General features: G+C 33.3%; 2 protein-coding genes and 1 pseudogene across 2 annotated transcripts; all 3 read left to right on the forward strand.

Annotated features, from left to right (window-relative positions):
* Positions 1 to 2,570: 2,570 nt before the first annotated feature.
* LOC148943164 (triosephosphate isomerase-like) lies at positions 2,571 to 3,080 on the forward strand. Its single transcript, XM_089102566.1, is given in 1 exon segment — positions 2,571 to 3,080. A coding segment is annotated over 1 exon segment (510 nt).
* Positions 3,081 to 4,452: 1,372 nt separating this feature from the next.
* LOC148943165 (soluble calcium-activated nucleotidase 1-like) lies at positions 4,453 to 21,834 on the forward strand. The gene is given in 2 exon segments (XM_089102461.1): positions 4,453 to 4,470; positions 20,848 to 21,834. Coding segments are annotated over 2 exon segments (1,005 nt in total).
* Positions 21,835 to 23,094: 1,260 nt separating this feature from the next.
* On the forward strand, positions 23,095 to 23,594 carry LOC148943166 (triosephosphate isomerase pseudogene; annotated as a pseudogene).
* Positions 23,595 to 26,472: the final 2,878 nt, after the last annotated feature.

A 26,472-nucleotide genomic window follows, 5' to 3' on the forward strand; every position in this document is an offset into this window, starting at 1 on the left:
TAATTTTGTCCAGCATAGTTGAAAGGTCCAATAAATCTGCCTTTGGGATAAAATGACCCCCTCCTCCCGAAGCTCCTTGGTAAAGGTCTGTAAGTTATGAAATTTGCCCATTGTTTCCGTGTAAATTTCTAATTGGAAAGTATACAGACGTTTTCCGAGGAAGGGGGGGGGGGCGTGAATTTTCTGCTGGGGAGATTTTCTACGGGGATATAATTCCGTGGGTTGGGAGATTTCGGGGGTTATTTTTACACTGGTAGAATTTGCCATAATTCCTTTGTGATATTCTTTTTATTTGTCTTAATTTCTCTTTATCGATTCAATTTTACATGTGGATATGTTAAGGGTAATTGTCCAGGGGAAATTTTTCCCAAGTTTGGTGATGTCTAGAGGATATTTCCGTGGGGGAAGATTTTCCACGGAGAAATTCTCTATGGGGAAACTTTCTTTGGGAGAAATTCTCCATGGGGGAATTTTCTTCAGGAACTAGTTTTCACTGAGGAGATTTCCGTGGAGAATTGTCCACGGAGGGAAAATTTCTGGCATGATTTGAAAAAACAATCAGAAATTAAAGTCTTTTTTAAACAAAATAGTGCTAAGAAGAATTTTTCAGGCGGAATCGTCCACTCTCAGGGTAATATTCAGCGAGAATGGAATTGTCTAGGGGGAATTTCTCTGACGGGGGAGGGATTTTAATTAGAAGGAACTTCTTATGGAGGGATTTTTGTGGATGAGGGAATATTCCAAGGAGGGGAGCCAGATTTCCAAACACTTTCTAAAAAACGAACAGAAATTACTAGGTATAAGAAGGGGGTTGTCCCCTCCTCGATAGCACGCTTTTTACGCTTAAGTTTGACTTTTTGTCTGTATTCTTTAAGAACGCCTCCTGAAACAGAAGATGGAAAACGCAAGGTGAGAAACTCTATCTAAGTTAAATATGTTTCGCAGAGGCTTGCAGTCGCCTTTGTAGACTTTTGCTTCGTTTGGGTAATACTCGTTACATACTCTGTGGAGATTTTCAATGCGACCTAACTAAGAATGGAAAACCATTTTATCTCGTGCCCTCATGTCTAACGAGTGATGCGGTTGTTTGTGGAAAATGTTATGTTTTTACATAGATACATAACTCAGGTAGTACCTCCAAAATAGATCATGCAATATCTAACTTCATTCTTGCTTCGGATGTTTAAGTAGATTTTTGAGCACACATTCAGTGATCAACTCGGCTTGGCATGTACGCAGAGGAGCCTCCGGGACCTGCACCTCCCTCCTAAAAAAAATTCACTATTTGTTTTTACTTTCCCATAATTTTCTGATACTTCTCACAGTATAAGGGATTTGAAAATTTTAAAATCAGTTTTATGTATTGTTAGTTTTTATAATAAGGAATATACATTAAAAGATGATCATTCTAAAAACAAACCATTGCATATATTGGACTTAGTTAGCTGCTCGATTCCTCGAAAAAAAAACAAATCTTATTTGTCAACTGAAACTAGAATAATTCCCGAAAATTTTAAATAAAATAATTTTATTTAGCTACAAATTGCAAAAATATTTATGGTGTCTGATCAATAATTTCCATTTTTTAATTCAAACCAGAAAAAAAACCTGAAAAATTTAAATTAGTTTGGTTTTCCTTTTGCTTCAATTGACTCGCTACGCCATTTTTTTACGGCATTAATTTTATTTCATCTCTTCCAATAAAAACTATTCAATTTTTTTAATTTTAGATTTTAGTTCAGAATCGCTAAAATTATTATGTAAACTGCAAAAATATTTATGGTTTCTAATCAATAATTTTAATTTTTTAATTTAAACTAGAACAATACTTGACAATTGTAGAGTTGTTTTTTTTTCTCCTGGAACAGAATATTTTCTTTTTTGCCTTAACCCGTAAATTACATATATCTATATTTTCGTCCTATCAATGGCTCTGCCTTTTTCTATAGCACTATAGTAGAAAGTGTTATTTTTACTATTATAAAAAGCCTTTAGATATAGGTATTTAAATTGCAGTAATTCTATTAGGTGTTTTAACTAAAAATTTGATTTTTGAATTGTGACTAGAGTAATTCCTGTAAATTTAAATAAAATAATTTTATTTCATGGATCGCAAAAGTTATTATGTAAACTGCAAAAATATTTATGGTGTCTGAGCAATAATTTTAATTTTTTTATTAAAACCAAAAGAATCCCTGAAAATTTTTAAATTTGTTTTGATTATTGATAGGTTCTTCATACTTGACAAGTGGTTTCAATCTAAAGAAATAGAAATGTTGCTTGGAACAATGAATAAATATTCAGACAATCTAAATGAGTTTCTTATAGTTACACCAAGAAATTTCTTTGTCGGTGGGAACTGGAAGTTAAATGGAAATAAGCAGAAAATTGGAAATATAATAAATTTCCTAACTGCTGGAAATCATGACCCAAACACAGAGGTTGTGTGTGCTCCTCCTATCATTTATTTGGAACATGTTAGAAACACTTTACCATCATCCATTGGTGTCGCAGCACAAAATTGCTACAAGGTTCCTAAAGGAGCATTTACTGGAGAGAATAGTCCTGCAATGATCAAAGATATTGGAGTTGAGTGGGCCATCTTAGGTCATTCTGAGAGAAGAAATGTATTTGGGGAATCTGACGAGCTAATTGGGGCCAAGGTTGGCCATGCTCTTGAAGCTGGGTTGAAGGTGATCCTATGCATTGGTGAAAAACTCGAAGAGAGGGAAAGTGGAAATACAGAGGAAGTGGTTTTCCGTCAGATGAAAGCAATTGCTGACAATATCAAGCCCGATAAATGGCAAAATGTTGTCATTGCCTATGAAGCAGTTTGGGCAATCGGTACTGGCAAAACAGCGTCTCCAGCTCAGGCTCAAGAGATTCATGTTAAGCTTCGCAAATGGCTAAACGATAACGTCTCTGCGGATGTGGCTCAGAAAACATGAATTATTTATGGTGGCTCCGTAACTGCTGATAACTGTCGTGAGCTTGCCAGAGAGGGAGATATTGACGGATTTCTCGTTGGCGGCGTGTCCCTCAACCCGGATTTTGTTCAAATCGTCAATGCCCTTCAGTAAATTATAGAGGATTTTGTTTAGTTTCTTTTTTAAATATACTTGTTTGTGATACTTTTTTTGTTATGATGAATATACAGGCATGTCGTGGGAGTTAGCTCTGTCCCTAATATTGGTCATCAAGCCACCTGTGATAAATTTTGCATCATTTGAAAAACTTGTCGCTAGTATCAACTTCCAAAGGTGGTTTTAATTCATGTTGTCCATTTGGGCAAACTAGCAATATTTAGGCAGATGTTACCCATAATCAGACAATAAAGCGGTTCCATTTGCTACCAATTACTCATGTTTTATCTACTACTTAAATACTGGACTTAGTTAGCTGCCTGATTCTTTGGTATTTGTCTCTTACTATTCCAGTAAGTAATCAGGGATCCGGTTTGTAATCAGGGATCCGGGTTGCAGTGGTACCTTTCAACCTAGTAAGAGACGATCACGTCCCATACTAAAAAATACAAAATCGCATAACTCATAAGAAGAGTGTCAGATCGAAACTCAAAGTACACTATTAGAACCACCTTGTCCGACGCTCCTATCTAAGAAACTTACAGTTTCTTGATTTAAACAACAAAGAAAATTTGCTTGAACTACGTTATTCTGCATCGGTAGCATCTTTTCTTCCGTGTTTTCTTTCTCCTCAGCTAGTTGGGCAATGGAAAATCAACTTAATGGATCATTTTAAAGGGAATCACCACATCTAGTGCTTTTGTAGTTAAAGATAATCCGGGTTGCAGCAGTAGCTAGCAGCAAAATAAAAGTTCAAAATAGGGATGAAATCCTTTTTAATAGACAGTTTATATTAAAGTTCACAAAAAATGCCAGATATTTCGGTCACATATGTAGTGACCGTCATCAGTAGTAAAACTAAACTAAAACAATTTAAAACAAAAGTTTATATACTAAATCAAATAAAACTTCATTGTTTAAATCTAATTCTTTTCAAAGCGAAGGCGGAAGCTAACTTCTTTGACCTTCTTAGATTCGGTTCATTAGCGTTCAATGATATAACATTTGGACAAAGGTCAACTACATTGGGTGAATGGAACTTTACTCTGTCAGATTTTGATAAATTATCATAGATAGAGTTCAGCCCAGAGTGGGCTGAACTGACTGACACAGAGTGGGCTGGGCTGAACAGAGTGGGCAGAGCAAAAATATTTATGATGTCTAATCAATAATACTAATATTTTAATTCAAACTAGAGCAATACCTGACAATTTTAGAATTGTTTCTTTTTTCTCCTGAAACCAAAATTTTCTTTTTTGGTTTAACCCATAAATTAAATATCTCTATATTGTCATCCTTTCAATGGCTCTGCCTTTTTCTATAGCATTATAGTAGAGCGTTATTTTGATATTATAAAAAGCATTTAGATATGGGTATGGAAAATGCAGTAATTTTTTTAGGGGTTTTAACCAAAAAATTTGATTTGGGAATTGTAACTAGAATAATTCCTGTAAATTTAAACAAAATAAATTTATTTCATCTTAGTTCAAAGTTATTAATGTATCCTGGAACCAATTTTTTTTTCTTTACCCTTAAAGTATGTATCCTTATGTTGTTGTCCTATATTTTTCCAAAGAAAAAATTTTTAGTTTAGAAGTATTTTTTTAGTTTAGTTTTCAGTTCACAATCGCTTAAGTTATTGTGTGCAAACTGCAAAAATATTTAGGATGTCTAACCAATAATACTAATTTCTTAATTTAAATTTTAAAATTATTTTTTTTATTTGTCTCCTGGAACCAAAAATTTTTCATCTCAGTTCAAAGTTATTATTGTGTCCTGGAATTATAGTAAAGAGCAAAACATTGGCCTTTGTTAGCTACTTGATTGTTTGAGCTTGGTCTCTGTCTATTTGAAAGAACAAAAAGCCATAGACTTTTTCCAGTTTTTAATATTAAGTTCCAGCACATCTCCGGCCATCAAAACTTTGTTCAGTCCAGGTTTATAGTAAAGAACGAACCATGGCCTAGAGTAATTGAACAACAAAGCACACCACTAGACTAATCTAAAAGATGGGTCTAGTTAATTATTCTATAAATGGATTCTCATTGTCGCTTGTCTTCTAACCGCAGACAGTTTGTTGTCTTTTTATATGGAATTCTTTTGAAAGATGTTTGATTATTAAAGCAAGTCCGATTATTAAGAACGATATCTACTAAATTTCAAACTTTTAATTTTCTTTTTTAAGGTTTTTGAATTGGTGTAGTCTCTTGTTAAAATATATAAAAATATTTTTTTTATTACTAGTTTATTGTTCTTTACATGATTTAATGTCTTTCAATAATATGTCTTTTCAAATAGTCAAACAGTTCGTGGTAACGAACTGTAAGTAAGGAGCGACCCGGCTCAATGGTAACCGAAACTCTAGAAAACGGGTTTTTGATACAAATAGATATATCAAAAGAATCAAATTTCAATGGTGATTTCAAATATATAAATTTCATCAAGTTTAGTGCTACCCATCAAAAGTTACGCGCCTGAGAAAATTTGGCTGATTTTCAAAAAAAGGGGGAAAGACCCCCTAAAAGTTATAGAACCTTAATGAAAATCACACCATCATATTCAGCGTATCAGAGAACCCTACTGTAGAGGTTTCAAGCTCCTATCTACAAAAATGTGGAATTTTACATTTTTTGCCAGAAGAAAGATCACGGGTGCTTTTTTATTTGTTTGTTTTGTTTTTTTTCCCAGGGGTGATCGTATCGACCCAGTGGTCCTAGAATATCTTGGGAGGGCTCATTGGAACGGAAATTAAAAGTTCTAGTTCCCTTTTTAAGTGACCAAAAAAAATGGAGGACAACTAGGCCCCCTCCCGCGCTTATTGTTTTCCCAAAGTCACCCGATCAAAATTTTGAGATAGCCATTTTGTTCAGCAGGGTCGAAAATATGATAAATATGTCTTTTAGGGTGACTTAATCCCCGAAGTTCCCAGAGGGTGGGATAAAAGTTATTAAGTTTACCAATTTTTAAATTTTTGTTTGGTTTTTTGGTATTTATACTTAATTTTTCAGGTGGTTTTTTTTCGGTTAGGGGTTGGTATGGGGGGGTCAGTGGTTATGTTGGAGGATCTGTTCATGATGGAAGTTTTCATGGGGGAAGGGAAATTGCCATGAAGGGGGTGCCGGACTTGCAAGCATTATTTATTGGTTATTGGGAAGTATGCAACCATTTTCAGGAAGGATTTTTTCTGGATGGGGGGGGGGGCTAGAGGAGGGGGTTACTCTGAAGAATATTTCTGTGGAGGATGTTTCTTTGGGGAAAGAGACATTTCTATGAAGGGGGCGCGGGATTTCCAAGCATTATTTAAAAAACGATCAGAAATTAAATAAAAAAAACAAGTTTTTTCAACTGAAATGTAAGAAGGAATATTAGAACTTAAAACGAACAGAAATTATAACGTAAGTGAGGGGGTTCTCCCCCAAGTCAATACCTCGCTCTTTACGCTACAGTTTTTTGTAGTGCTTTCAAAAGAGCTATCTATTCTAATTAAACGGCCTTTGTGATTCAGGGGTTTGTGAATCAAATTTTTTTTTAACTTTTAACGTAAAAAGCGTGGTATTGACTAAGGGGAGAACCCCCTCATATACGTAATAACATATATGTAATAAAAAAAAATAATAAAAGAACAAGCGATACGGGTCAATAGTAATCGAAACTTTTAAAAACGGAATTTTGATGTCAATAAATGTATCAAAAGAATGTGTTTATAATGCTGATCCTAATTATATAAATTTTATTAAGTTTAGTATTACTCATCAAAGGCTACAAGCCTGAGAAAATTTACTCGATTTTTTAAAGAGGGGGGAAACATCCCCTACAAGTGAAAGAATTTTAATGAAAATCACACCGTCAGATTCAGCGTATCAGAAAACCCTATTACATAGGTTTCAAGCTCATATCTGCAAAAATCTGCAACTTTGTATTTTTTGCCAGAAGAAAAATATACGAATATAGAAGTTAGTTACATAAGTTAATTTGTAAAGACATCCATTTAGCAAAAGAAAAGTAAAATTTTTATGCAAATAAAAGCTGCATTAACTAAAAAACGATCAGAAATTAAATAAAAAAACAAGTTTTTTAAACTGAAAGTGAGGAGTGACATTAAAACTTAAAACGAACAGAAATTATTCTGTATATGAAAGGGGCTGTCCCCTCCTCAACGCCACGCTCTTTACGCTAAAGTTTGACTCTGTCTCACAACTTTATTTTTTGAAACAATAAAAAACTTTAGCGTAAAGAGCGAGGCGTTGAGGAGGGGACAGTTCTTTCATATACGGAATAATTTCTGTTCGTTTTAAGTTTTAATGTCGCTCCTTACTTTCAGTTTAAAAAACTTGTTTTTTTATTTAATACAAGAAGAAACGAACTGTAGCCTATAGCAACTAAAGTAACAAAAAGAATCATTACATACATGATTATTTTAATTATATTCCTTAAGAAATCATTCAAATTTAGAAAAAGCTATAGGCTTTTTCCTCTTTGTAATTCCACATCAAACAAAGAGCATCTAATTAGAGAACAACCAGCTTAACGTCATCAAATTTTCTGTCTTTCTGTTAATTATCAAGAGATAACATTGTAATTAAATGCAATTTCTGACATTAACCTGCATCTTCATTTACAAGGTGGTAACACATTTATCTTATTACAAGGGTTACACAAAGGGTCGATATGGTTCGAATATGTAAGTTTCATCAGGTATAACTCAAACGTAGTAAAAAACAAACCACGGCACATAGCAACTGAAAGTTAAGATAATAGAATCCTGGTTGCAGTGGTAGCTAGCAATTCAGGTTGCAACGGTAGCTAGTAACCTAGGAAGACTTCATAGCTCCTTAAATTAGAATCAGATCAAAAACGAAGTACATTATTAAAACTCTCTTATCCGCAACCCCTATATAGGAAAAATACCGTACTTTAGCTTGAATAACGAGGAAAATATATTGGTTTAAGAAAAAATAAAGGGGCTCCAACCAAGATATTTTGCATATACGGCATCTTTTTTGGTTTCTCAATATTATTAGATATCCGGGTTGCAGCGGTAGCTAACAATCATGTCCAATGTTAAGAAATATAAAAACGCCTAACTCCTCAAAAAATTGTCAGATCAAAACAAAAAGTAAACGATTAGAACTGCCTTGTCCGAAACAACTATATAGGAAACTTACTGTCCTTTGATTTGAATAACGAAGAAAATATATTGGCTTGAAAATCAAGAAAACTGACTTTAACCACGTTATTCTTCACAAACGGCATATTTTTTTCTTTCTTCTTTTTTCTTTTCCACCGATAGCTTGAAACTGGAACATCATAGAGAATTGTTCAATGACTCATTTTAAAGGAAATTAATTGGGTTAAAAATCTTTTATAAATAAAATAAATTATTTCTAAGAGAGAAAAAATCCGGGTTGCAGCGTTAGCTAGCAACCTAGAAAGAGACGATCACGTCCAATGTTAAGATATATAAAAACCTATAACTCGTGTAAAAAAAGGCTGATCAAAACAAAAATAACACCATTAGAACCGCCTTGTCTGAAATCTTTTTTAAGGAAAATTTCTATCATTTGACTTGAACAGCAAGGGAAATATATTGGCTTGAAAATCAAGAAAATTGACTTTAACCACGTTATTCTCCACTAACGGTATATATTTTCTTTCTTCTTTTCCACAGATAGCTTGTCACTGGAACATCGTAGAGAGTTGTTCAATGGCTCATTTTAAAGGAAATCTCTAGATCTAGTTCCATTTGTACTTTTTTTTTTAAAAATTCTCTTTGAAAGAGCGGATTTGTTGAAAAGTTGGCTAGAAATGCTCTACTAAAACTTCATAGTAATATCCAAAAGAAATGTTTTCAGTTTAATGAAAAGCTTCCAAGCTATGGACTGGTAACATTGGATGAGTTTATAGATGCAATGGGAAATTTTAGACAACACAGTAAATATACGGAGGCGTACTTCTTAGAAAATTCGTATATTAATTTTGGAAGGAGCAATTGCATTTTATGCAGCAGTAATAAAAATATATATACAAGCATACCTATGAACAGCGAAGGAAAAGCAATATTTTTCAATTATGGCGGAAACGAACCTGTTAGGGTTATTAGTATATGTCTTTGTAAGATTCCTCCTCAAGAAAAAAGTATTTCTAACTGTGTTTTAAACGGTTCTTTTAGTCCTACTGATCCGGGTTGCAGCGGTAGCTAGCAACCTAGTAAGAGACAATCACGTCCAATGTTAAGAAATATACAAACCCGTAACTCCTAAAAAAGTCAGATCAAAACAAAAAGTACACCATTAGAACCGCCTTTGACGTTGCAGCGGTAGCTAGCAACCTAGTAAGAGACGATCATGTCCAATGTTAAGAAATAAAAAACCTGTAACTCCTAAGAAAAGAGTCAGATCAAGACAAAAAGTACATAATTAGAACCACCTTGTCCGAAACCTCTATAAAGGAAACTTACCGGCCTTTGGCTTGAATAACAAAGAAAATATATTGGCTTGAAAATCAAGAAAATTGACTTAAACCATGTTATTCTCCACAAATGGCATATTTTTTCTTTTTTCTTCTTTCTTTTCCACAGATAGCTTGGCACTGGAACATTGTAGAGAATTGTTCAATAGCTCATTTTAATGGAAATTAATAGGGTTTAAAATCTCTTATAACTAAAATAAATTGTTTCTAAAAGAGAATAAATTTTTCCACTAAAAACTGCATTTTTTATGTCTTCTCATACTGCAGTCTTTTCAAAGATATTTGATTTTTTATATCTGGTATAATCGTAACATAAAATCATTACACCATGACGTCATAATTACTATATTAAAGGCCACAAAGATACAATGGTCTCATTCAACTAATGGTTACATAATGGTTAAATAGAAGCAAGCTACACGCAAGTACTAAAAACTGCATTTTTGATGTTTACATTAAAGAACCATCTGTAGTCCATAGTAACGAAAGTGTTATAACGAATCATTATATATATGATGATGCAAAATATATTTATTTTTAAATAATTCAATCCGGGTTGCAGCGGTAGCTAGCAACCTAGTAAGAGACGATAACGTCTCGTAATAAAAATAAAATGGTCCATAAGAGTTGGATTTTTATGCTGACTTTGAATATGTAGGTTTCATCAAGTTTAGTTATACCCATCAAAAGTTACGAGCCTGGGAATATTTGCCCATATTTTCGAAAAAAAAAGAGAAAAACACTCCTAAAATCATAGAATTTTAATGAAAATCACACATCAGATTCGGCGTATTATAAAACTTTACTTTAGAGATTTCAAGCTCCTATCTGCAAAATCGTGTAATTTTTTTTTTTTTTTTTAAGAAGAAAGATAACGGATGCGTGTTTATTTGCCTTTTTTTATTTTTATATTAAAAGACGATCATTGGAATAACAAACCATTGCATACCTTGAACTAAGTCAGCTACTCAATTGTTTGAGGTTCGTCTCTTACTTTTTCAAAGAAGAAAAAGCCGTTGGCTTTATCCTGTTTGTAATTATATATTAAAAATTTCGAGGTAGCGAACTGAATAGTAAGAACGACTCGTCTCAATAGTAGCCGAAACTATAAAAAATGGAATTTTAATATCAATAGATACATCAAAAGAATTGGATTTTTATACTGATTTTAAATATGTTCCATTAAGGAATGAACTGTAGCCCATAGTAACTGAAGTAATAAAATGAATTATTATATAGATGATTATTTTAATTATATTCTTTAAGTTATGATTAGTAAAATTTTCCCATACCGAGAATCGAACTTGAGCCAACTGGGTGAGAGCCAGCTATCCCAATCGCTAGACCATATAGGATATATGAAGATATTTGATTAATGAAGTTTATCTTAAATTACTTTGTTCTCTTGAGACCATAATATTTTTTATAACTATCTTTCCTGACACCTCCTTATATTATCAGGTTTCGAGTAGTAAGAACCTATCAAAAATACTAATTAATTTAAAAATTTTGAGGCATTTTTCTAGTTTTATTTAAAGAATAAAATTTATTGCTTAAACACCATAAATATTTTTGTATTTTACAGAATAACTTTTGCGATCCAAGAAACAAAATTTTATAATATAGAATGAACTCTTGCCTATACAAACTTAATACGCAACTTGATCTGGGATGCAGCGGTAGTTTGCAACCTAGTAACAGACGATCACATTCAATCCTAAAAGATAAGTTTCTTTAAGGATACAACACTCTAAAACACTGTAATAGCAAATGGTATTAACATCACCTTATATACAAAGATCAAAATAGTGTTATTAACTTAATCAAAAGCATGTAGATATAGTTATGTTATATATATATTTATATTAGGTTCTTCACAGTTTTAACAAAAAAATTGATTGTAGAATTGAAACTAGGTCAATTCCTGAAAATTTCAAATGGAATAATTTTATTTTATGGATGACGTAAGTTATTATGTAAACTGCAAAAATATTTATGGTGTCTGAGCAATAATTCAAATTTTTTAATTAAAACTAGAAAAACATCCGAAAATTTTATCGCATAAAGGATCGATACTGTAAATGGGAATTTTGTAAGTTTTATCGGTAGCATAGTTTTATTGATGGCTGAATTACAAACTAAAAGAAATTGATCCCGAGTGGCCTTGAACGACCAACCTTCCCGTTGATCTGGGTTACAGCGGTACCTAGCAACTTAGCAAGAGACGATCACTTCCAATGTTAAAAAATATAAAAACCCATAACTCCTAAAAAAAAGTCAGATCAAAACAAAAAGTACACCATTAGAACAGCCATGTCTGAAACCGCTATATAGGAAAATTTCTATCATTTGTTATAGTAAGGAACGAATTCATACCCTTAATAACCCATGTCTTAACTCTGGAGGCACAGGCGAATCTAAGGTCTAAAGTAAGGGAATATTCACGCCTTTAAGATGAAGCCGTATATTCCTTACGACATTTTCCCAGAATTTAAACGTAGTAAATAGGAAAAGATAGAACGTATTACATGTTAGATATCTATAGACAGAAAATCATTATGGACTTAAAAAGAGCTATAGATCAAGTTAGATAGAATTTGTATAGTGAAAAGGCAACTCAAAGAGATAAATATGACAAGAAAAGTAGAAATAAGACATCATCTGCATTTGGTGGCAACTCAAAAAGATAAATATGACAAGGAAAGTAGAAATAAGGCATCATCTGCAAAAACCCACCTAGAGGGAACAAAGAAGTTAAGACTAAAATGGAAAGGACCTTTCTAGAATAAAGCAACTACCTAACAACTTGACATTTTTTTAAAGAACACCGAAAAACAGACTGAAGAAATAGTATATTCTGACCGAATGAAAAGGGATTTTTTTCCAAAACCACGAAAATCTGAACGTATATCTTAAGAGAAAGGATAAGTTGAACCAATTGCACCCGTATACGTAAAAAAACTTGTCAGTTTTTGGACAGTTTTAAGGACCAAAATAGTTGGGAAGAATGGAAAGAAAATTTGGCCTGCTCTTGGCTACAGTGTTTCCATACACAAAAGTACTAAATAGATAAGGTACAATACCCATCTGACAGAAGTGTTGAAAGTGACACAAAAGAAGCAAAAACTTTGAAAGAACCAAGAGTCTTCTCTAAAGTTCATACGTTAGAATCACCAACAGTGTTAATGCAAAAATGATTAGCTGAACAAACACCAAAAATAAGAAAACAGCTAAAAGTTGATAAAACAGACAACTCTTTGACAGAAACAGATGGGTTTTGTCACTCCAAAAACATGAGTTTAGAAGGTAAATGAGTTTCAACAACTGTGAAAAAACCTTAATCAAAAGAAAACGTAGCAACCAACTCCAAGTTCAGTGGCTCAAGTCACTACTGCAGAAAGCAAAACGTCAAGAGACACAATGATTACAATTTTTTAATGAGGCAACAAAACTGAGGTCAAATTCATAACCAATAGCTTCACCTCATTTCCGGAACAAAGATTTGTCAATTTTACAAGGAAGAAAAAAAGGAATTCCAAACACAAAAGTAACGCATCGAACTCAGATAAGAAGAGGAAGCAATGCTCCAAGCCGTTTAATAATCGAATAAACTAATATTAATTTTTGAAAAAAGGGGTAATAGGTTCCACACTAATATCTTACACTTTTATTAATCTTATGTGATAACATCAACAAGTAAACTGCCTTCAGTTTCAAGTAGTCTAAAAAAATGAAATGGTTCCCAGAGAGAAACCAAGTCAGATCTTACAGAACTCACAGCTTTCTATTCAATAAATTGTCTCCAGAATAAGAAAAATGGTACGGAAAACCCATGTTTCGTTGCAACACTAGTAATTAGTACTAAACATCAAAAGCTCGTAACTTTTAATACGTTCAGTTAAACTTGATAAATTATACATATGCAGAATCAAAATGAAAAGGCAAGTTGTCGAAACTGATTGGAAGGCAACTAACACCCCTTCCAAGCCCACCGTTTCCCCAAACACATAATGTTTTTATTGAAATCTTTTTCGTAGAAACTTGAAAAAGAGCTCATTCCATTGGAAATTCAAAGGACTAGTGCCCTTTTTAATAGTCGAATGTGTTTTGAGGGCAACTAAACCCCCTCTCACGCCCACCTTTTCCCCAAACATATCCAATCAAAATTTTTAGATAGCCATTTTATTCAGTGTAGTTGAAAGTTTTGGAAATTAGGTCTTTCAGAATGACAACCCATCCCCCCCCCCCCACAACCCTAAAGGCAAGGGTTGTAAGTTATGTCCTGGGAGCATATAAGGTTTTATAGAAAGCGATGTTGTGAAAACATCAAGAAGGTCTTATTCAATTAAAAATTGAAAGAACTAGTGCCCTAGTAATAGTCGAAAGTGAATGAAGGGAAACAGATCCCCCTCTCACACCCACCATTTCCCCAAACACATTCAATCAACATTTCAAGATATCCATTTGATTCAACGTAGTCGAAAGTTCTAGAACTTAGGTCTTTTGGATGATAACCCCATTAGAGCCTTCTATGCAAGGAATATAAATAATGCCCTGGGGACAACTAAGGCTTATATGATTGGAAATTGAAAGCTTATGGAAAGCAGTTGTAGAAATTTCAAAAGTGTGCTTATTTGATTGGAAATTGAAATTGCCCTTTTTAATAGTCGAAAGCGAGTGGAAAGTAATTAACCCTCTTCTCAGGCCCACCATTTTCCAAACACAGTCAATCAAAGTTTAGAGATAAACATTTTGTTCAACGTAGTTGAAAGTTCTGGAAATTATGCATTTAAGGATGACAAACCCCCCAGAGTCCCCAGGGCAAAGGTTGTAAGTTCTTTAGTGGGGGCATATAAGGTTTTTAATGATAGAGTTTTCATAAAAAATTCCAAAAGAGCTCATTCAATTGGAAATTGGAGTGGCTTTATACCTTGCTCTTAACGCTAAAGTTTAGCTTTCTGTCTATTTACTATATGGTTTCTTTTTTACTATTGTGGGTTTTTTTTTACTGTGGTTTGTGGTTTGTTTCAACTATAGTATATGACACTAGCATATACCCATTTATTATGAACTCTATTGATCCCTTATGTAAAACCCCGGATAAAAAAAACTTTCAAAAAGATGATTGAATTACCTTAAGTTTTAATTTCTATGTGCCGTGGTTTTTTCTTTGCCAGGTTTCAGCTATGACTGATGAAACCTACAAAGCCCCAATTTATAATGAACTATATCGATCCTTTATGTAAGCTACCTACCTCTGAAACCCGGATTACTATTGGGCGTGATCGTCTCTTTCTAGGTTGCTAGATACCGATGCAACCTGGAAATAAGAGATCATAAAACAATTAAGTAGCCTTTAATACATATCCCAAATCGTCTAGGGGTTTGGGATAATTGGATTTCAACCGACTGGCTTGGGTTCGAATCTCGGTGTGGGAATTCTTTTCAAAACATAATCTGAAGAAATTGATTAACAATTTGACAAGACATGGGTTATTAAGGGTATGAATTCGTTCCTTACTATAACAAATGATAGAAATTTTCCTATATAGCGGTTTCAGACATGGCTGTTCTAATGGTGTACTTTTTGTTTTGATCTGACTTTTTTTTAGGAGTTATGGGTTTTTATATTTTTTAACATTGGAAGTGATCGTCTCTTGCTAAGTTGCTAGGTACCGCTGTAACCCGGATCAACGGGATGGTTGGTCGTTCAAGGCCACTCGGGATCAATTTCTTTTAGTCTGTAATTCAGCCATCAATAAAACCATGATACCGATGATACTTACAAAATTCCCATTTACAGTATTGATCCTTTATGTGATAAAATTTTCGGATGTTTTTCTAGTTTTAATTAAAACATTTGAATTATTGCTCAGACACCTTAAATATTTTTTCAGTTTACATAATAACTTAAGTCATCCATAAAATAAAATTATTCCATTTGAAATTTTCAGGAATTGACCTAGTTTCAATTCTACAATCAATTTTTTTGTTAAAACTGTGAAGAACCTAATATAAATATATATATAACATAACTATATCTACATGCTTTTGATTAAGTTAATAACACTATTTTGATCTTTGTATATAAGGTGATGTTAATACCATTTGCTATTACAGTGTTTTAGAGTGTTGTATCCTTAAAGAAACTTATCTTTTAGGATTGAATGTGATCGTCTGTTACTAGGTTGCAAACTACCGCTGCATCCCAGATCAAGTTGCGTATTAAGTTAGTATAGGCAAGAGTTCATTCTATATTATAAAATTTTGTTTCTTGGATCGCAAAAGTTATTCTGTAAAATACAAAAATATTTATGGTGTTTAAGCAATAAATTTTATTCTTTAAATAAAACTAGAAAAATGTCTCAAAATTTTTAAATTAATTAGTATTTTTGATAGGTTCTTACTACTCGAAACCTGATAATATAAGGAGGTGTCAGGAAAGATAGTTATAAAAAATATTATGGTCTCAAGAGAACAAAGTAATTTAAGATAAACTTCATTAATCAAATATCTTCATATATCCTATATGGTCTAGCGATTGGGATAGCTGGCTCTCACCCAGTTGGCTCAAGTTCGATTCTCGGTATGGGAAAATTTTACTAATCATTACTTAAAGAATATAATTAAAATAATCATCTATATAATAATTCATTTTATTACTTCAGTTACTATGGGCTACAGTTCATTCCTTAATGGAACATATTTAAAATCAGTATAAAAATCCAATTCTTTTGATGTATCTATTGATATTAAAATTCCATTTTTTATAGTTTCGGCTACTATTGAGACGAGTCGTTCTTACTATTCAGTTAGCTACCTCGAAATTTTTTATATATTATTAAAAACAGGATAAAGCCAACGGCTTTTTCTTCTTTGAAATAGTAAGAGACGAACCTCAAACAATTGAGTAGCTGACTTAGTTCAAGGTACGCAATGGTTTGTTATTCCAATGATCGTCTTTTAATCTAAAAATAAAAAAAGGCAAATAAACACGCATCCTTTATCTTTCTTCTTAAAAAAAAAAAAAAAAATTAAACGATTTTGCAGATAGGAGCTTGAAATCTCTACAGTAAAGTTTTCTAATACGCCGAATCTGATGTGTGATTTTCATTAAAATTCTATGATTTTAGGAGTGTTTTTCTCTTTTTTTTTCGAAAATATGGGCAAATATTCCCAGGCTCGTAACTTTTGATGGGTATAACTAAACTTGATGAAACCTACATATTCAAAGTCAGCATAAAAATCCAACTCTTATGGACCATTTTATTTTTATTACGAGACGTTATCGTCTCTTACTAGGTTGCTAGCTACCGCTGCAACCCGGATTGAATTATTTAAAAATAAATATATTTTGCATCATCATATATATAATGATTCGTTATAACACTTTCGTTACTATGGACTACAGATGGTTCTTTAATGTAAACATCAAAAATGCAGTTTTTAGTGCTTGCGTGTAGCTTGCTTCTATTTAACCATTATGTAACCATTAGTTGAATGAGACCATTGTATCTTTGTGGCCTTTAATATAGTAATTATGACGTCATGGTGTAATGATTTTATGTTACCGCTGGTATACGATTATACCAGATATAAAAAATCAAATATCTTTGAAAAGACTGCAGTATGAGAAGACATAAAAAATGCAGTTTTTAGTGGAAAAATTTATTCTCTTTTAGAAACAATTTATTTTAGTTATAAGAGATTTTAAACCCTATTAATTTCCATTAAAATGAGCTATTGAACAATTCTCTACAATGTTCCAGTGCCAAGCTATCTGTGGAAAAGAAAGAAGAAAAAAGAAAAAATATGCCATTTGTGGAGAATAACGTGGTTTAAGTCAATTTTCTTGATTTTCAAGCCAATATATTTTCTTTGTTATTCAAGCCAAAGGCCGGTAAGTTTCCTTTATAGGGGTTTCGGACAAGGCGGTTCTAATTATGTACTTTTTGTCTTGATCTGACTCTTTTCTTAGGAGTTACAGGTTTTTTATTTCTTAACATTGGACATGATCGTCTCTTACTAGGTTGCTAGCTACCGCTGCAACGTCAAAGGCGGTTCTAATGGTGTACTTTTTGTTTTGATCTGACTTTTTTTTAGGAGTTACGGGTTTGTATATTTCTTAACATTGGACGTGATTGTCTCTTACTAGGTTGCTAGCTACCGCTGCAACCCGGATCAGTAGGACTAAAAGAACTGTTTAAAACACAGTTAGAAATACTTTTTTCTTGAGGATGAATCTTACAAAGACATATACCAATAACCCTAACAGGTTTGTTTCCGCCATAATTGAAAAAATTGCTTTTCCTTCGCTGTTCATAGGTATGCTTGTATATATATTTTTATTACTGCTGCATAAACTGCAATTGCTCCTTCCAAAATTAATATACGAATTTTCTAAGAAGTACGCCTCCGTATATTCACTGTGTTGTTTAAAATTTTCCATTGCATATATAAACTGATCCAATGTTGCCAGTCCATAGCTTGGAAGCTTTTCATTAAACTGATAACATTTCTTTTGGATATTACTATGAAGTTTTAGTAGAGCATTTCTAGCCAACTTTTCAACAAATCCGCTCTTTCAAAGAGAATTTTTAAAAAAAAAAGTACAAATGGAACTAGATCTAGAGATTTCCTTTAAAATGAGCCATTGAACAACTCTCTATGATGTTCCAGTGACAAGCTATCTGTGGAAAAGAAGAAAGAAAAAATATACCGTTAGTGGAGAATAACGTGGTTAAAGTCAATTTTCTTGATTTTCAAGCCAATATATTTCCCTTGCTGTTCAAGTCAAATGATAGAAATTTTCCTTAAAAAAGATTTCAGACAAGGCGGTTCTAATGGTGTTATTTTTGTTTTGATCAGACTTTTTTTTCACGAGTTATAGGTTTTTATATATATTAACATTGGACGTGATCGTCTCTTGCTAGGTTGCTAGCTAACGCTGCAACCCGGATTTTTTCTCTCTTAGAAATAATTTATTTTATTTATAAGAGATTTTTAACCCAATTAATTTCCTTTAAAATGAGTCATTGAACAATTCTCTATGATGTTCCAGTGTCAAGCTATCGGTGGAAAAGAAAAAAGAAGAAAGAAAAAAATATGCCGTTTGTGGAGAATAACGTGGTTAAAGTCAGTTTTCTTGATATTCAAGCCAATATATTTTCTTCGTTATTCAAATCAAAGGACAGTAAGTTTCCTATATAGTTGTTGCGGACAAGGCAGTTCTAATGGTTTACTTTTTGTTTTGATCTGACTATTTTTTTAGGAGTTAGGCGTTTTTATATTTCTTAACATTGGACATGATTGTTAGCTACCGCTGCAACCCGGATATCTAATAATATTGAGAAACCAAAAAAGATGCCGTATATGCAAAATATCTTGGTTGGAGCCCCTTTATTTTTTCTTAAACCAATATATTTTCCTCGTTATTCAAGCTAAAGTACGGTATTTTTCCTATATAGGGGTTGCGGATAAGAGAGTTTTAATAATGTACTTAGTTTTTGATCTGATTCTAATTTAAGGAGCTATGAAGTCTTCCTAGGTTACTAGCTACCGTTGCAACCTGAATTGCTAGCTACCACTGCAACCAGGATTCTATTATCTTAACTTTCAGTTACTATGTGCCGTGGTTTGTTTTTTACTACGTTTGAGTTATACCTGATGAAACTTACATATTCGAACCATATCGACCCTTTGTGTAACCCTTGTAATAAGATAAATGTGTTACCACCTTGTAAATGAAGATGCAGGTTAATGTCAGAAATTGCATTTAATTACGATGTTATCTCTTGATAATTAACAGAAAGACAGAAAATTTGATGACGTTAAGCTGGTTGTTCTCTAATTAGATGCTCTTTGTTTGATGTGGAATTACAAAGAGGAAAAAGCCTATAGCTTTTTCTAAATTTGAATGATTTCTTAAGGAATATAATTAAAATAATCATGTATGAAATGATTCTTTTTGTTACTTTAGTTGCTATAGGCTACAGTTCGTTTCTTCTTGTATTAAATAAAAAAACAAGTTTTTTAAACTGAAAGTAAGGAGCGACATTAAAACTTAAAACGAACAGAAATTATTCCGTATATGAAAGGGGCTGTCCCCTCCTCAACGCCTCGCTCTTTACGCTAAAGTTTTTTATTGTTTCAAAAAATAAAGTTGTGAGACAGAGTCAAACTTTAGCGTAAAGAGCGAGGCGTTGAGGAGGGGACAGCCCCTTTCATATACAGAATAAATTCTGTTCGTTTTAAGTTTTAATGTCACTCCTCACTTTCAGTTTAAAAAACTTGTTTTTTTATTTAATTTCTGATCGTTTTTTAGTTAATGCAGCTTTTATTTGCATAAAAATTTTACTTTTCTTTTGCTAAATGGATGTCTTTACAAATTAACTTACGTAACTAACTTCTATATTCGTATATTTTTCTTCTGACAAAAAATACAAAGTTGCAGATTTTTGCAGATATGAGCTTGAAACCTATGTAATAGGGTTTTCTGATACGCTGAATCTGACGGTGTGATTTTCATTAAAATTCTTTCACCTGTAGGGGATGTTTCCCCCCTCTTTAAAAAATCGAGTAAATTTTCTCAGGCTTGTAGCCTTTGATGAGTAATAACTAAACTTAATAAAATTTATATATTTAGGATCAGCATTATAAACACATTCTTTTGATACATTTATTGACATCAAAATTCCGTTTTTAAAAGTTTCGATTACTATTGAGCCGTATCGCTTGTTCTTTTATTGTTTTTTTTTTATAACGTATATGTTATTACGTATATGAGGGGGTTCTCCCCTTAGTCAATACCACGCTCTTTACGTTAAAAGTTAAAAAAAAATTTGATTCACAAACCCCTGAATCACAAAGGCCATTTAATTAGAATAGATAGCTCTTTTGAAAGCATTAAAAAAAACTGTAGCGTAAAGAGCGAAGTATTGACTTGGGGGACAACCCCCTCACATACGTTATAATTTCTGTTCGTTTTAAGTTCAAATATTCCTTCTTACATTTCAGTTGAAAAAACCTCTTTTTTTTATTTAATTTCTGCTCGTTTTTTAAATAATGCTTGGAAATCCGGCGCCCCCTTCATAGAAATGTCTCTTACCCCAAAGAAACATCCTCCACAGAAATATTCTTCAGAGTAACCCCCTCCTCTAGCCCCCCCCCCTATCCAGAAAAAATCCTTCCTGAAAATGGTTGCATACTTCCAAATAACCAATAAATAATGCTGGCAAGTCCGGCACCCCCTTCATGGCAATTTCCCTTTCCCCATGAAAACTTCCATCATGAACAGATCCTCCATCATAACCACCGACCCACCCTTCCCTCCCACTACCAGAAAAAAAACCTCCCAGTACGAACAGAAAGAAGTTTGAAGTATAAATTTGGAATTATATCAGATTTAGATACATCATCGTTAAGCAAAGACGTCAAATTAACTTGGCTGAGCTATCTCAAAGCAGGTTACTTGACTGTGGACATTCATGCTCAAAAGGCTTACATTGAAATTGAATCAGGATCTCCTATTATTCTGTCTTCAAACATTGCGAGTGGTGGAAGAGGAATGGAACTATCAGAATTGGTTGTGTTTGATGGGAAGGTTATGACGTTTGACGATCGGACTGGAATCGTGTATTTGATTGAAGGGAAGACAGCCTATCCATGGGTAATATTGACTGATGGGCCTGGAGAAATATCCAAGGGTTTCAAGAGTGAATGGGCCACTGTGAAAGATGGGTACTTATATGTTAGAGGCATTGGAAAAGTATGGACGAATTCTAATTGTGAAATCGTCAATCATTTTCCTCAATGGGTGAAGTCAATATTTCCGAAAGGACATGTTAAGCACCATGATTGGCAAATGAATTATGAAGCTATAGCAAAGGCAGTTGACATTCATCATCCAGGTTATTTAATACACGAAGCATGTGCTTGGAGTGGCATCAAACAAAAGTGGATATTTCTACCTCGAAGAGAGAGTAAGGAAGCATATAATAAAGAAGACGACGAAAATAGAGGCACAAATCTGATGCTAATTACTGATGTGGAATTTTCGGATGTTGAGGTCCGACATGTTGGCACAGTGACTCCAACTCACGGGTTTTCAAGCCTAAAATTCATCCCAGGAACAAATGATGAATGGATAGTCGCATTAAAGTCAGAAGAAACAAACGAGAAAACGTCTACATATGGATTAATTTTCAACATGGACGGGCACATCATTTTACCAGAAACTCAAGTATCTGCTGACCATAAATTTTAAGGGATTGAATTTTTATAAAATTTGTCAAAATTCAGGGTTTCATTGGTCTCTATTTACTCTTTTACCCATTGACTTTGCTACTATTTTGCAAGGGAAGGAAAATAGTGCATTTGACATACAAGTCATATGGAAACATTTAAATCAGGCGACAAAGGATAATCCGCAAATTCCTACTTTTGTGATCATCTCGCCCTCTGAAAACCCAACAATTTCGGACACTTTAGTCTCAAAAGATAATAGACTCTTTCGAATAATTGACGGCTTTTTAGAGAATGCGACGCATTCGGGCCCTGATTGGTCAGCTAGAATAGACACCAACGTAACAACTAACCCTGCCCCAGCTCCTACATTTACTGTTTTACTATAAAGCTGTCCTGCAAACCTGGTCTCATCTACTGCTCGTAAGAACTTTGTCGATAAACTTTGCCTTGGTACCTCAGTTGAAATAACTGAACTTAAAAAATCGGTTTCAGAATGGAAACTTATCGTTAGGTCGAAGCGTGTAGCGAACAAAAATGTCGAGAATGCTAAGAACAGTACCTCAGGTATCTCAGTGAGTGTGAAATCCCTACTGTTTATAGAGGTACTGAAAGGCTTACAGACCGAATACGATGAAATTGAAGTCAAATCTCTTGTACCAAACTCCGTGAAAGTTCCAGAGTGCGGAAAGTCCCGAGTGTTCAAGGTCTACTTTGAAACGAAACAAAACCTGGGTCAGTGCTTGAAAGTGTCGGTGAAGTTGGCTACGAAAACTATACACTTTTAGAAGTTAAACTAGAGTAATTCCTGAAAATTTTAAATAAAATAATTTCATTTCATGGATCGCTAAAGTTATTATGTAAACTGCCAAAATATTTATGGTATCTGAGCAATAACTTAAATTTTTTAATTAAACCTAAGAAAATATCTGAAATTTTTTAATTAGTTTTGATTTTTTATAAGCTCTTGACACTTGACAGATGGTTTGAATCTAAAGCAATAGAAATGTTGCTTAAAATAATGAATAAATATTCAGACAATCCAAATGAGTTTTTTATAGCTACACCAAGAAATCTCTTTGTCGGTAGAAACAGGAAGTTAAATAAAAATGAGCAGAAAATTGGAAACATAAAAATTTCATAATTGCTGGAAATATTGACCCAAACACAGAGGTTCTGTGTGCTCCTCGTACCATTTATTTGGAACATGTTAGAAAAACTTTACCATCATCCGTCGGTGTGGCAGCACAAAACTAATACAAGGTTCCTAAAGGAGTATTTACTGGAGACTAGTCCTGCAATGACCAAAGATGCTGGAGTTGAGTGGGCCATCTTTGGTCATTCTGAGACAAGAAATGTGTTTTGTGAATCTGATGAGCTAATTGGGGCCAAGGTTGACCATGCCCTTGAAGGTGATCCCATGCATTGGTGAAAAACTCGAAAAGAGTGAAAGTGGAAAGACAGAGGAAGTTGTTTTCCGTCGGCTGAAAGCAGTTGCTGAAAATATCAAGCCCGATCGATTGCAAAATGTGGTCATTGCCTATGAGCCAGTTTGGGCGATCGGTATTGGCAAAACAGCGTCTCCAGCTCAGACTCAAGAGATTCATGTCAAGCTTTGCAAATGGTTAAACGATAACGTCTCTGTGGATATGGCTAAGAAAACAAGAATTTATTTATGGTGGCTCCATAACTGCTGATAATTGTTGTGAACTTGCCAGAGAGGGAAATATTGACGGATTTCTCGTCGGCGCTTCGTCTCTTAAGTCGGATTTTGTTCAAATCGTCAATGCCCATCAGTAAATTATAGAGAATTTTGTTTAGTTTCTTTTTTGAATCTAATTGTTTTTGATACTTTTATTTTGTTATGATGAATGTACAGGCATGGCATGGGAATTAACTCTGTTCCTAATATTGGTCATCGAACCACTTGTGACAAATTTTGCGTCATTTAAAAAACAAAACTTAACGCTAGTATCAACTTTCAAAGGTTGTTTCAAGCCATGTTGTCCATTTGCGTAAATTAGCAATATTTAGGCAGATATGACCCATAATCAAACAATAGAGCGTTTTCATTTGCAATCAATTACACACGTTTTATCTACTACTCAAAATGGATAAAGAAATATTCTCTTGCTTTTTAAGACGTTCGAGTATCTTTTATCTGGGTAGCGGTAGCTAGCAACCTAGTAAGAAACTATCTCGCCAGATAGTTAAAACTAAAGTAACCCATAACTCCTAGAACAACAGTCAGATCAAAACAAGAAGTAGAGCCGCCTTGTCCAAAATCTCTATACACAAAACTTACTAATGACTTAGCTTGAACAACAGGGAAAATATATTGGATTGAAAATTAAGGAAAGTGGCTAAAACCACGATAGTCTACAAATAAAGCATGTTTTTTTCTTTCAGTTTTTTTTTTCCTCAGCTAGCTGGTCACTGGAAAATCATAGAGAGCTGTATAATGGCTTATTTTAAAGGAAATTGCTACATCTAGTGCCTTTTGTAATTCAAAATAAAATAGTTTTTTAAAGTATAATCAATTTTGACAAAAAAAACTATTTTTTGTGTATAAGCTTGATGAATAACATTATAATAATATAATAACCGTATATGACGTAATAAATAAACGCAATATTTATACAAGTTTATCTTTCGACTGGATCATTCTATTTTATTTTATGTCTAAGTTCAGGATCGCCAAAGCTATTATGTAAACTGCAAAAATACTTATGGTGTCTAGGGCAATAGTTTTATTTCTTAATTAAAAATAAAAAAAATACCTAAAAATTAAACAACTAGTTTTATTTTTCCTGGTTCTAACTACCCAAAGTGTCATCCAATATGTATTTCCATCAAAAAAAATAGTTTTGTATTTTAATTTTCAGTTCAGAATCACTAAAGCTATTATGTAAACTGCAAAAATATTTATGATGTCTGAGCAATAATATTTAGTTTTTAGTTAAAACTGATAAATTACTTGAAAATTTCTCGTTTTTTTCTCCTGATATAGCTGGGCACTGGTTAATAAGTAACGACAGTTCTAAATAAAAACCATAGTATATATTAGACTTAGTTAGCTGGCTGATTCTTTAAGGTGTCTTACTATTTCAATGAAGGGAAATCCGTAGGCTTTTTCCTGTTTGTAATCAGGGATCCGGGTTGCAGTGGTAGCTTGCAACCTAGTAAGAGAAGATCACGCCCCATACTAAGAAATAAAATAGCTCATAACTCATAATAAATAGTGTCAGATCGAAACTCAAATTACACTATTAGAGACACCTTGTCCGATTCTCCTATATAAAAAATTAGTTTCTTGGCTTTACTTATGTTTAATCTTTTTTTTATTTCAATAAATTGAATTGAATAATTGAACAACAAAGAATATATATTGGCTTAAAAAAACAAGAAAATTTGCTTAAACTACGTTATTCTGCGTCAACGTTCTTTTTGCGTGTTTTCTTTCTCCTCAGCTAGTTGGGCACTGGAAAATCATAGAGCTGTTTAATGGCTCATTTGAAAGAGAATAGCCACATCTGGTGCTTTTGGTAGATAAAAATAATAATATTAAGAGACTATGACGTCCTGTTATTAAATAAAAGAGAGAGATTATCATAAATGGGAACAGTGTAAGCTTCAGTGGATATAGCTAAAACCTAATAAGGAACAAACTGTGTTGAAGAATCATTACAATATTTATATTATGATAAAGCAAAAGGTATGATAAAAAACTACAAAACTTTGTATATTGCAAAAATATTTAGGATGATTTAGCAACATTTTTAGATACATTACAAGGAAATTTTAAATGATTTTATTTTATCGTAACATTTAAACAACTTGATACAACTTGATATTTTCCTTGGAATAGTCAGTGAAAAAAGCAGTAATTTTTGAAAAGATGGCTGCTGATAGAACATAGATCACAACCTGAAAAGGTTACTCAATTTGAGCACTTATGTGGACTGACTTTTCAGCCACATGTTGTCTGATTTTCTGGAATTGTTTGTACAATTGGTCCTGCTTCTGCTAAATTTGATCTTCTTGAAGGAATCATGAAACTAGAATGAATATAGTGCGTCTCAGTTAATCTCACGCCTCATACGAATACCAGGCACACAATTTGATGTTTTCGTGAAGTTATATTTAACGTAGAAAAGAGAATCAACAATAGAATTCCTGCAGCCATAGCTCTAGATACTATTTGCCCCCCCCCCCCCATTTTTTATCGGCTCAACCTATTTTGCCCCCCCCCCCCCCTAAAAAAATCCTGGATCCACTCCTGGCCAGTTCTCATATATCCGCTAATTATTTTGGTATAGATAAGTACAGAGTCTTAACTAGTGTGATACAAAATGTTTTCAACACAAAGTTCTATGGCTGGAGAGGAGGGGTAAACCGCCTCAAAAAGTGTATTTTCTATTCATTTTTAGTTTTAATTTCGTTTTATAACTCTTCCGGCTTGACTTTAGAGTCTTTGGGCGTAATGGCCTTAGACTATAAATTAGTATTTTCTAAATTTTTCCTATTAGAGAGGCAAATCCCCCCCCCCCCCTTCCGCACTTGTTACTTCGTCAACCAAAGATCCAGAGTTATTAGGGAAAACTGGGTAATGAAATTCGAAATAGGCGATGAATTTCAACTTAGTAAATGTAACTTCTGTTTGCAAAATTTTGTACTT

Source organism: Artemia sp. Qi Xiang Cuo, chromosome 16 (assembly GCF_049724085.1).
Source record: "Artemia sp. Qi Xiang Cuo chromosome 16, ASM4972408v1, whole genome shotgun sequence".
Classification (NCBI taxonomy): Eukaryota; Metazoa; Arthropoda; class Branchiopoda; order Anostraca; family Artemiidae; genus Artemia; species Artemia sp. Qi Xiang Cuo.